This window comes from Eleginops maclovinus, chromosome 19, assembly GCF_036324505.1.
Source record: "Eleginops maclovinus isolate JMC-PN-2008 ecotype Puerto Natales chromosome 19, JC_Emac_rtc_rv5, whole genome shotgun sequence".
NCBI classification, from domain to species: Eukaryota; Metazoa; Chordata; class Actinopteri; order Perciformes; family Eleginopidae; genus Eleginops; species Eleginops maclovinus.
In genome coordinates this window covers 10,189,102-10,202,127 of record NC_086367.1, presented here as the reverse complement: position 1 = coordinate 10,202,127, position 13,026 = coordinate 10,189,102, and the positions used below count along the sequence as shown (strand labels likewise).

Sequence of the window (13,026 nt, the reverse complement as noted above, 5' to 3'; positions counted from 1 at the left end):
ATTCAAAGAAGTCCAGAGTTGCAGTCCAACAATCACAAGTAAGCAAAAATAAGCAAGCCATTAATCTTGAACCTATTCCTTGCTGCACTGAAAGGAGTGAAAGAGAGTCAAATGATATTATACATGGGTCAACAAGAGGTTTAAGGACATACATTATTGTAAATGAATCATGATGTTAGCATAGCGTTATCCATTCCACAAATCAGTGTCATAAAAAATAAATCAATTTCATTTAATGGTGACATGCTATTAGCTTATTTCCTGTTTTGTCTGTGGATCAATCCTCCATGGCATCAGGCTGTAACCAACTGAACTGTCTGGCCATCTAAAAAATGTATGATAACTGATCAGACACTGCTGGTAGACATAATCCATTAAATACTGTAAAGACATGGAGTTTTGAATTTGGGATACAGTCACACACACATGACTGAGATAAGGACATTCAGACTGTTGATTTTACACTGATGACCTTCTTCCTACAGCAGAGGCCTGTTTAATGTTGATGGCTGCTCAATTCACACTATGGTAACTCAAACAGAGTGTAGTCTAACTCCATTCCACAAATCGGTTGAATAAAGGAAAAATAAAACCACTAAATTATACACATTTAAGAAATCATTAGTATAATAGCTTATTCCTTTGTTTTAAGGATGTGACTTAAACAGTTGACATATAACATGGAATAGGTCCTTTGTTATATTGGAGGTTACTACATTGGACTTGATATTCGCAATGGCCTTCAAAAGGGAATCCATCCCTAAAGATCTTGTGGCTCCTTAGTGTATCAAACCCATAACCCTGTTTCTTTTAGCACCACGATCTAAACAACTGAGCTGACCGGCTGGTTGACTGTTTGCTGCTTTCACTTAAGAAGGTTACATGAAAATAAAAAAATGTCTCACCTTGAACTCCTGCAGCTTTGACATGACCACAGGCATTTGCCGAAGCAAGAGAGGGTGTTTCTGCTTTTTGATCTGATTACCATCTTCCTCGGCAAAGAACCAGCCCTGCAGGTTGTCCTCCTCTGAGGCAAAACACAAACACACACAATTAGCATTTGATTTGATTAACAGTATGCAGTAAGAGTATTTAAACCACAATGTGTCAGCCTTCAGAATAAAGACTCTAGAAGTCACATTATCAAACTATCAACTTAGAACTACTTTTTTTTTACATTATTTGGTGCTTTTTCATTGGATTTGGTCATAGTATGTAGATGTCCTAACAACCATGAGCCAATATTTTTTAACTCTAATCACTTGAAAAATCATAGGCGATGAATTAAAGAGATACATATACCAATAAGTCAAGAAAGTAAAAAGATACATTTTATTCAAATGAAATAAAAAACAATAGTAGAACTGAGACATTGTTGTTGGTCTGTACCTAGAGCCAGCTTAGCCATCTGCAGGTTGCTGCTCCATGACTGTTTGATGGCTGGGCTGAGGGTGTTGAACACAGCACTGAAGTAAGTGGGTTTACCCGACCTGCCAAAAGAGAAGACACAACAGAAACACCAGTGATTAGAAAGCTGAAAGAACATTTCAAACTTTAAAACTGTTGTATATATTATAACAAATATATGATCGATGCATTTGAGGACCTATTTTGTGACTCTTTTTCAATATCCATCTGGATTTACTCTACATATTTTGTTTTTTAGACCTCTATGTGATAATGCAGAACAGTTATACACTGGATAGTTGGTCAGAATTCAAAAGGGTTAACAAGGATATTTTTATGATGTTTAGTTAAATAAATACAAAAATATTCTCGATGTCTGTATGCGGCTTTAATGTCTTGTAGGTGTACTACATAGAAAAATAAACATTTTGAAGTTAAGAAAAGAGAAACGTTAGTTTTTCACTCCATTAAAGTCCTCACACATAGCTTTGAAAAAGTACTTTCATTAACCAGAGAGTGCTTTTAAACCAAACATGAGGAATGCTTTAAGAAAATGATACTAAATGATGATTATACTGCAATGGGTCTGAACTTGAGCAACCAAACGGCCTTCTTCGCTTAAATATTTCTCTGGGTGGTCATGTTCATTTCTGAATATCCAAACATTTGCACCGGTACAGTGCTTAGCGTCTGCTACAGTTAAATACCAATAATGAACAGAAGAAACACACTCTATCTGGGTTGAATACCAGCCAAGGGGGAAACGATTCTGTCCATTCAATACTGACTGACTCGACTAACTGTGACACAAATGTGATATAAATCAATGTCAATTATCGCTCCTATCAGCAGCTCACGTGGACATCATGTGTGTGCGTGTGAGATATGCATATCTACTGCCACTGACTGGTGCTGAGAAGTGGTGTGTGTGTTTTGAGATTTGAAAGATGGGGGGAGGAATGAGTGAGGCACAGCTGTGTTTCCAAACATACCCGTGGATAATCTCACCAGCTAAAGGCAGCAGGGATGAGGGGTGGAGAGTGGAAGTTAAAAACAGAAAGAGTGTGTGAAAATGCCAATGAAGGATGTACTCATAAGGGACCACTTGCAGACTATAATAGTGTGTGTAAATGTGTGACATGGCCAGAAACAGCTGCAGCCTTTTGCTTGCAAACAGTGATGTGCATTTCCTCCCCTGAGATTCATGCCTCAGATTAGAGCTGGTGGAGGAACTTGTTTATCCACATATTCAAATGTGCTCTAATACTCATAGCGCTTAGAGCACACAGGGCAGCTGGAAGGCATTCGGAAGGATGAAAGGGGATTGTGGTCAAATCAAGGAAAACAAGATGAGAGTGGTGTGCAAGGACTGAATTTGGAGACTGTGTGTGTGTAGAAAACAAACTTGTCATGTTTTCCGGGCAGCTGGAGTTGGATCCTACAGCGGTCAGCTGCTCTGATCTCCTCCTCCTTCTTCAGGATCAGCCTCTGAAGACCTGACACCCAATCCTGGGCCACCGTGGGGTTAACATTCTGTACACAGGAGATCGGAAGAGAGAAAAAAAAGAGACGAGGGAGAGAAAAGGAGAAAGAGGGTCATGAAATGGATGGGATGTGAGTGGGAGAGAAAGGAAGGTTTACTGTTGGCACAACAATGGGAATAGGATTAGGATAACATTACAGTGATTTACATTGGGGAAACTCAGATGGAAAAATCTGTCACTGCAATGAAATACAATACACACACACACTTCTGAAGATGACATTTGTGGCCTTCTGTATGTAAATGATATGGTGCTTGTATACTTCTCTTGCCAATCAGTGCAAGCTACTTTATAAACTGTTGGTGGATTAGTTATGCTGGAAGCTATCAGTAATGTTGCCTAAAAGAATACTCTGATTACTCATACAGGAGAAAAAGGCTTGAGGGATTGAGAAAAGAGGGTGCACATTTATTTAACAATGGATGTTTAAAAGAAAAAAATGAATGTTGTGTGGGTGACGTTTTCTTTGACAGTGCCATCACAAATTTGACTCAATCTTTCAAAGCATGGTTCCAAACTGTATGAAGGATATTTTAGTAAGTATTTTAGTATTACTCTGTCAGCATCCTTTACGTTAGGACATGTAGTGTTGAGAAAAATACTTGACTCTGTCCTGCTCAGTCCTGCTACTTTTTCTCTCTCCACCCCGCCCTCCATCACTGGGACACACGTCTCTCTGAGAGCCTCTCTGCCTCCCACTCTGCTTCTGACAGGCCGACCACTACATAAACACATCTCACACACACTCATGCTGCGCTGTGCAAACTAAAACTCCATCCCAACAGCACAGAGAAACGTGTGTGTGTGTGTGTGTGTGTGTGTGTGTGTGTGTGTGTGTGTGTGTGTGTGTGACATGATATGACAGGCTTTATGTTGCAAATCAAGTCATAAGAGACTCGCAGTGTTCCCGAGACGAATTGCCCACGCCGGCACATTCCTCAGTTTAAACATTACACGCCTTCATAAGAGCCCAGCCCTAAAGCACATCTGAGGAAACATGATGAATGTGAGTTTAAAAGTCCTGGAGTTCACTGGGGGAACATTTGTCTATGTCGACTTTGGGCAAACTTCCAAGATTATTAATAGACAAAATATAACTATTCAACTCATATTCAGTTGAAATAGGACCAAAAACAAGATGTCAATTAATCACAACAAAGCTAGATTTATGTGTGATAATGTGTCTTATTTGTGATGACCTTTACATATTTATTCAGATATAATAAACTGATGATGAAATGTGATGACATTTAATTTTGACTTTGCACTTGAAACACACTTTCTCCAAGGGACAACAAAGAATAACCTTTTTGGGGGAAATATTATTTAACCTCATAAATTATATGGAATTTTATTGCATCTATTTCATTTTTTGTTATACCTGAATGTCCGAAATAGGGTCTACGGTTTTTTTCCATTTCAACTTTTGTTTTGTCTGATAAAATGTCATCAGTACTGAAATGTTTTTGCTAATAAGTAAAGCACTCATTTTGTTTTGAAAATTGCTGTATAAATAAAGTTGATATTATTATAGAGCGGTGTTGAGTTGAACTGATGTGACTTTAACTGATAGCGTGTGATCAGCACAGTCATTCAGTACCTGGTAGTTTCCTTTGAGGCTGCTGATCATGCTGGAGATCTGGTTGACCAGACTGAGGTCATGGATCAGGTTCTGGAGATCTTGGTACAACTGACCGGGGCCCATGTACAGCTTGTCTATGTAGAAAATACACAAAAACATACAAAACTGATTGATTCATATAAAACAAACATGAGCAACAGCCCTTTTTTTTTAACTTATACATAGCGGTGACAACAATCCTACTAAGGGGGGTGTTTTCATCTGAGCTGGAAAGAATAAAAGCCACCAAACTGCAAAGGAGCAGGGAAATTCATCTGAGACCTAAAAAGCTGATGTCTCCCTTATAGAAAGTTAGATACACAGGCAGCAAAGAGTGAGGCCAGTCTTGTCAGAGAAGCTTTTCAAATTGGACAAAAAGAGAAAATCATTAAAGGACAATCACTCACAGGGAGCGCTGACAGCTCTGCAAACATGGCAGTGATTCTCACCAGAGCGAGTGTTAGCTTTCACAGGCCGCACAAATATTCCATTTTGTTTTGGAAATTTCAACATCTAAAAGTACCGAAATATTCAAAGTGGAAACTTAGCATGGAAATCAATGGGACAATTATTGGGAATATATGGATATTAAGTGCTATCAAAAGAAAATATAGGGATTATTTGATAAAGCTGTATAAACCATGTCACATGCAAAAAGAAAAAAACCTTTTACCATATCATGAGCAGACAATTCAATGATTTACTAAATAAATCCATTAATGTTCGCCATGTGACGAGTTAGCTAGCTAGCAATCTGGAAAGGTGCTTTGCACATTTGAGCCTACGATGTTATTTTGGGAAAACTTGAAGTGAGGAACTCATTTAGAAAATAAATGTTTAATACTAAATGGAAATAGATGAATTAAAACTGCTTGATTTGCATGCTCAATAAAGCTACATCCCACATGGTAACTGCTAGCTAACACAAACTAGCAGAAGGTTTACAAGTCTTTGCTTTTGTGCTTTAGTCTGCTACCTGCTGTTAACTTAAGAAGCAAAAGCAATATAAAATGTATTATATTTTCAGTTATATATTAAATTTCCCTCAGGGGCCCAGAGATTGCCGCAGTGCTGGCAGTGGTGTGAGCCTTACAGGTCGTGGAAGGAGGATGCACTTTCCAAGCAGAGAGTTGTACTTTTTCTAAATTCCTTTGTAATGGGACGCCATTAAGTGATAGAGGAGTGCTCTGCTGAAAGCAGTGCAAGGTTACAATTCAAATAAACGGGCAATCTTTCAACCAAAACATGCCATTAATCCTCATATTGTTTATTAACGTGTATCTCCACCCTTAACTTCCCTTAAATATTTTCCGCCCCTTTGCAACCTTAGGTATTTGCCTCTCAGCACTTGAGAAATATTGATCCCAATAATCCTTCATTTTGTATCAAAACGAAAACACCGGTTTCCTTTGTGTTTACAAGAATGTTCCTCTCTATCAAGTCTCTCATAAAGATGGTCATGAAGACTTGCTTGTTCAGAGCACAGGCGGAAAGCCTGTCAGTTGGAAATAAATTGTCAACGATATCGCGGTCATTCGATGAAATGGCTCAATAAACATGCACAGGGCTCTTTCCAATTAAGACTGAAACCCGTAGAGTGTGTATCGGCGAACAAACAGTTAAACGCCATCAGAGTCTTTGGCACCAAAAAGTTTGCTTCTACCATCCTACTTTCCCCCCTCCCTTCCTCCTCCTCTTCCTCTACAATAGTCACAGTCTGCCTGGTGCTCCGACTCCATGGCAACCTAGTCCAGTGCTCTACCGAATATCTTGCTGACTGGGCATTCAGGGCACACTACGCCTGTTGATGCATCTCCAGAATCCGTGTTTGTAGGTGGTCCCCGGGAGAAGTGCTAAAACAATGTCTCCCTCTGAGCTAACACACAGAAATGATTTTTTGACTGCATACATGCCTGAGCTAAATCCTAACCCAGCAGCCCTGCAGTAGTATGAATGGGTTTTGCATTTCCTTGATGTGTTCATTGTCAATGACCTTCTTGAATCGCTTATCATGTCATAGACACCCTTCATCTTTAGGTCATGATTACTCACATAAGATCAGATGACACGTTTATTGTTGGAGTGCACTTTTCTAATCATGTTTGTTTGTTGTGTTCCATTTGAATTTTCTGCCTTGTCCAGTGGAGCTGTATGCAATTTTCATGGCTCATCTGTCTCAGTCAGGGGGTTGAATTCAGGTCAGGGCAGAAACGCTGAATAAACCTGTCATGTTCGCTCTATGGTGTGGTCATGCTTGGAGCAAGTGCAACTACATCCGTCGAATCATAGCCAGTATCATATGACAGAGTGCTATCTTAGGACTAGTTAATATAGGCTTTGTTGAATTAAAGAAAAAGTGATTTAACTACATGATTTGAGTTCAAACAGTTCTAACAATCAAACAGAGTCTAAGATCTGCATTCCACCGTTTAATCCAATACCCTGTGATCTGTGTATGATGCGGGTGTGCACTAGCCTTGCAGTACACATTTTCTCCCCCTTCTCTACCACGTTTTGCTTTTATTATGTAGTTCAAATAATAGGACGCTACCAAACTGACCATTCCCACAGACAAACAGGCACTGCGCATCTCGTTTCAACTCGGGTCCAACTTCCTGAATGGCTCTTTGTGAGGGTGCCAAATGCCCCCTTGTTTTTTCTTTCAAAACTGACCCAGCATCATCATAGGAAACACAGCAGTCATCACAGCGATTACACACTTCCTAAAAACAAACAATTAATGAAAGCAGCAGGAAAATGATATGATCTGACAGCATAGTGGTCTGATTGCTATGCAGTGTAGAGAAGAGTTAAATAAGCAGAGAGACAAGAAAAGCGATGACATCATCCGCTGGAGAGGCTTCTCATTGTCTTCCAGCAGGCTGGTCAACAAGCTGCTTTTGGCTTCCCATGGTTGACTCAGAAACAATTATTTTTCCACTGGTCAAAAGCTCCTGGACATTGCACACATTAGTATGCACAGTAATATTCCCAGAGACACACAAAATCAAAGCAAGGGGACTTAATAAAGGTCAGCAAGCTATGAAGAATATGGTAGTACAGGCTTGCCAAGTATATTTAACCGCTCTACAGAAAGACACTTTTTATAGCACCATGGTCAAATCAGTTAATATCAACCTCCACAACACCTTATCTAATGTCTCATATGGCCTTCCTCAGGCCTATAAGGAGAGTGTGCATGCACTTGTATCAACACACTGGGTTAGGATGTCCTCTGCATCCCTAAGCCCCTACAGTGAGAGCAGATGATATTCAGGTCTGTCTGTGCCATCTGCATAGAGCTCAGGGAGAGACAGGTGGCCTGGCAGGAGAAGGGTGCAATAGAGAGTGCATCAAATGTAGCTTAGGAGGAAGTTAAGGGAATAAAAGTCGGATAAAAGAGGGGTGAAACCTTTTTAGGGCTGCGGAAGAGTGAGAAAGTGTGGAAATTCAGCATAGCAGGGGGACAGTACTGTATGCCAAAACACCTAAACAATATCACAGTTAAAAAGAAGATAAATGTGACTCTTTGACACCTGGCTGCAAGAAATGGAACATTATGTAACTGTATTGCAGAGGCAGAGGGGTGATGGTGAGAGAGAGTGCAGTGAGTTCTTCAGTGGTAGTAAGTCCAGCCCCCAGCATCAGACAGAGTGATCCTTTGACCTCAGCATGAACTTATACCACCTTTGACAGAGCAGGGGTAATACAGCATGAAAGCACTCATCCAGCCCAGCAGTGTGCACTTCTAACATTACCTTGGCAAAAACACCTACAAACCAAAATAAGTCCCCATTCTAGAAGTAAAACTGCAGTGCTGTGACCACTCAAATATATACTTTGGAGAGGACTCATTGAAGTTGATCTTGGCCTGTTGAAGTGGCTGAGCAGCTGTCGGTGACGGGGAAACAGTGGAAAGACTGAAATCATTGGAGTCAGCAGCCAGCAGACCAGAGGATCCCAGAAGGAAAAAATTAAAAAGCAGGCTGGCTGGATGGAGTGCGGTACTGACACATTCAAAAATAGCTGTGAATGTCTGCTTAGAAACAGCTGACTATTTAATGCAATCATTTACTTACTTTTGCAAGTAATATTGATAACAGTCCGAGAGCTTTACTTAAAAACCCAGAGAAAATAGGTTATAAAGAGTCTTGGGCTGCAACAAACACTTACCTCTATTATCTTAGTTTTAGATTCCTGGATAAACTGTTTGGTCGATAAAATGTTTCTTCCAGTTTCTCAAAGTCCAATGTCAAATATCTTGTTTTATCAGTCCAAAACGCAAATATTTTCAGCTTAACTTGATATGAAACAGAGAAAAGCAGCACATCTCCATATTTGAGAGCTATAAGACAGCATTTTCTGCATTCAAAATGAAAATAAAAATATTAATCAAAATAGTAAGTATTATTTTTCATGTCTATCAACTCAATCGATTAACTGTTGCAACTCTAATGGAGTCCACCTCAAGCATACATTCTTTTTTTTTTTTACCTTAAATGACCATAGAGAACTTTATCAACCAGTTATCAAGCACAAACAATTAACTAACCAGCAGGCTCATATCCCAGAGTCAAATCCCCATGGCTTACTTTTGCATATTTACCTCAGCTAATTAAAATCTATCACTTGTCCTCACAGATATTTTGTCCCCACATGACAGAGAGAGAAATAGCACCACAGACAGAGAGAATAGCTGATTGGAAGTAACAGAATGATGCTCCATACTTGGCTTGGCGTTGATGACAACCTTCTCCCCAGAATGAGCTGTTGGGTAGCGGGTGTGTTCGGCCATGTCTTCGCTGGATCCAAACTCTAGCACTTCCACGAAGCTCAAAGGCACGCTCCACTTCAGGAGGAACTTCTGGTCGAGGGGGGCATTGCCACTGCTGCTCCCGCTGCCATCCTGAAATCTAGACAGAGCCCAAAGACATGGAGGTCATGAGACAAAGTGGCTCTGGGTCATATTGTTCTAAACACCTTGACAAGAAATGCCTCTTCTGAAAATGTGTGAGGGGAAAAAATTTGAGCAAGAAAAGATGGTGAAGAGAAGAAGAATAACATCAGTGAGGTAGAGAAGGCCGACAATAGATAAGAGGAAACACATTTCACTCATCATCAGGGGCAGTTTGTGGTGACCAATATGACAGGACAGAAACTGGACAGCCCAGAAATTGGACTCTCCATAACTCTTGTCCAGCAGTGGCTCAGTAAGTAGGGGCTTGGACTGGGAATCGTAGGGTCGCCGGTTCAAGTCCCCGAACAGACTTGAAATAAGGAAAGTGGACTGCTACTTGGAGAGGTCCCAGTTCACCTCATTGGCCCTGCTGTGGTGTCCTTGAGCAAGGCACCGGACACCTCCAATCCCCCCTCCCCATTGCTCCCCGGGCGCTGCACGATAGCTGCCCACTGCTCCTAGTACTAGGATGGGTTAAATGCAGAGGACTAATTTCACTGTGTGTGCTCTGCTGTGTGCATGTATGTGACAAATAAAAAGGGTTTCATTCTTCTATCTTGGATAAATAACAAGGACTTCTGGGTCTGACCTATTTGGGCAAAAACAACCTTATTTACATCTATATACCATATTTCTCGACACTTAATTTCAGTTGATTTTAAGTCAGATTTAATGGAATAAATCCCGCTACATTTAATATTCCCTGACAGAAGGTGAAAATAATCAGCCTCTAATTCTGTAAAATGGTTAAAAGATTACAGGACAACGCAACCGGAGAGCAGCAGAAGGTGCACATTAAGGGAGACAGTAAGAACAGGTCTGGCTTAGCCGTCACTCTTACCGGATATTGGGCGTGGCACACATGAGGACATCGTTGAGCAGGAAGAGGCGTCGCTCCTTCGTCTTGATGATTTCACCACGCTCATTGTAGACTGTCTCCACCATGTCGTCTGAGCGGATCAGGTAGCGGCTGCCATTACTCAGAAGCTAAAGGATAATGATCAATATCGTTTTTAGCAAACATTCTCTTTATTACCAACATATTTCATTTTTACCTTGATTATTTATTAATTTTGCAAACTTGGCGACTTTACAATATCAGTTTTGATCTTTGTTTTGTCTAAGTACCTAGATAACAACCAAGTTCAGTGAGGTAATGTAAACGATAAAGAGGATCTGAGTACTCACGTCTCGCTAGACTTTTGTCTTGTTTTTTTATGTTTATCTCTGGGTGTCTGTTACACTCACAATTTAGTCTGGTCAGGAACTTTCGTCTCATGTTTTCACACCCTGCCTTCCCCCCTGTTCCTCTCATTCTCTACTGTGAAACCATCCACTTTGGGCAACAGCATATAGTATATGGCAGCTATCAACAGTCTCAGCAATTAAAGGCCATTTGGAACAAAACTCCTCAGGTGTCTGTGCTCCTACACAAATTACAGAGTGGGCTGGCAGATAGACAAATTATTACACCTTTGGGGAAGCGTGAATTGTGTGTGAAGCCATGTCCTAAAAATATGCTTTTCAGGCAAAAGAACACTTGAGAAAAAGTGAAGCTCAAGAGCCTGATGGCCGCCCACACTGGGACGGAGAGAAATGCCACAGCATATGCTAAAAGAATTCAAAATCCGACTGACCACTGAGCAATAAGTGAATCATAGACTCTAACCACTCATGAATCAAGAACCCCGCTACAGCATCATACTGCACACGTCGGAGCACATAGTAAGCGGACCTTGTTGAGGTAACGCTCGTTCATGGCCTTTGCAATGTTGCGGATCTCGCAGCGCTGGTCGGCCTCCCTCTTCTTTTCGTTGAGCTTCTCTGCCAGCGTCTCCAGTTCAGTCAGGGCCATCTGCAGGGGCAACCGGTCAGCGTGACCCACTGGCGTGTTCTTCAACATGTCCTGATGAGGATGCACAGAGAAGTCATGCTTCAGTCAGTCATTGATTATATACACCAAGGACAAATCTCAAAGTGCTTTATGACCTTTGAAAACTGTCACCTTTACAAATCCTTAATTTAAATGTTGTCTGAAAGCATTAAGAAGCATGCCCTCTTCCACACATACATACAATATCTAGATATCGAGGTACACAAGAACCTGTGTGGTCCAAAAACTGCTGTAAAACATGTCCTTCCTCAAAGAAAGCGACCCAGTGTCTATATTTTTTTATGTTTTCTAAAAAAAGCTATTTAATAAGCCAGATAAAAAATGATTTCAGGATTTCCACTGAGGGCATTTCCCTCACCTCTCCTCAAGGGCTTTGATTTATGTGTATAGAGCTCCCCCTGCTGTCAAAAGAAAATTCTACACTGTGTTCTGCCTACTGCAGTTTGGAGTCTGAAACTAGGACACCGCCTAATTACGCATGCCGATATGTTATTTCCATGGCCTCGGGGAAGTTCAGTCAATATTTGTGAACATGTGCTTCTCTCTCAAAGCCACAAACCACAGAAGTAAGTCTCAAAGTTGTGATGTCATCAAGTCTGGAGCTGCTTCATAGACAATGAACAGGAAACTGATTTTGAGGACCCACAGGATGTTTGTATGTTTTTATATTGTAGTGATTTCAAGTTGGGAAACATTTGTTGTCTATGAAGCAGTTCCATAATTTATCCTTGGATTTAACCAAGTTTTAACCCTCTAGTTTGTGGAGTTTAGAACACAGCTGTTCATGTTTTATAAAATCTTTGGACACTATTAGACCATGAGAGAACATTCATTGATTTAGACAGCGGGTTTCCGTTTAAAGTAAGAATTCATCATACCTGGAGGAGCAGAATGAACTGTGGGAATCTCTGGATAGGTTTCATCATCAGGCCATACAAAGTCATCCGGTCACTGCTGGTCTCCTGACGATGCTGTTGGAGAGAAGATGGGTTAGAGCTGTGTAGTGAGGAACCAGTGTGCAGATTTAAAGGATAAATAAGGCCAATATGCATGCTAGCAAGGTAAAGATATGTATTTACCAGGAAATTCATGTACATACGAGTAGATTTATTTCAGATGTATTTAAATGAGAAAACTATTCAATGTGTCCAGCATTTAAGGTTATCAGCTGCAAGATTTGCACTTTATGAATAGTTTAAACGGTGACTGTAAAGCTTTTCTGGTGAAATACACAATACATTTATTTTAAAAGCTGTCTATGCAGAATTTATGGACTGAGAAGGTTTGGGAAATCTAACAGATGGAGCAAAAAACATATTCTCTAAGGATCCAGACAGACATATTTCGCAAAAGGTGAAGTCACGCCACAACTGTGCTGATCCAGTAAGTTCATTCTGATTTCCCCACATCTTTCGAACCACCTCAGGGTCCTTAACCTCCTGATCAGAGTGTATGTATTGGGTGGCTCTGATCTGCACCTTAGCACACACACAACTACACTCTGCTCCCCCTTTGCTTGTTTTATTTTATTATTATCATTTGTATGTACTTATCTTTTCATATGCCAATTTTATTATTATTGTTTGTATTGATCTCTTTTTTA

The 13,026-nt window shown here is 40.5% G+C and overlaps 1 protein-coding gene across 3 annotated transcripts in view; it reads right to left on the bottom strand.

The window, feature by feature from the left end:
• The window catches only part of arhgef10 (Rho guanine nucleotide exchange factor (GEF) 10), a 53,592-nt gene that overhangs the window by 18,090 nt on the left and 22,476 nt on the right, over positions 1-13,026 (bottom strand). For all 3 annotated transcript variants that reach the window (XM_063908165.1, XM_063908164.1, XM_063908166.1), the window contains 8 exons: positions 12,302-12,394; positions 11,265-11,435; positions 10,371-10,516; positions 9,301-9,485; positions 4,552-4,667; positions 2,813-2,940; positions 1,390-1,490; positions 906-1,027 (listed from right to left, as the gene is read on the bottom strand). In XM_063908165.1, the coding sequence (XP_063764235.1) occupies positions 906-1,027; positions 1,390-1,490; positions 2,813-2,940; positions 4,552-4,667; positions 9,301-9,485; positions 10,371-10,516; positions 11,265-11,435; positions 12,302-12,394 (1,062 nt within the window). The remainder of the gene's footprint in view (positions 1-905; positions 1,028-1,389; positions 1,491-2,812; positions 2,941-4,551; positions 4,668-9,300; positions 9,486-10,370; positions 10,517-11,264; positions 11,436-12,301; positions 12,395-13,026) is intronic.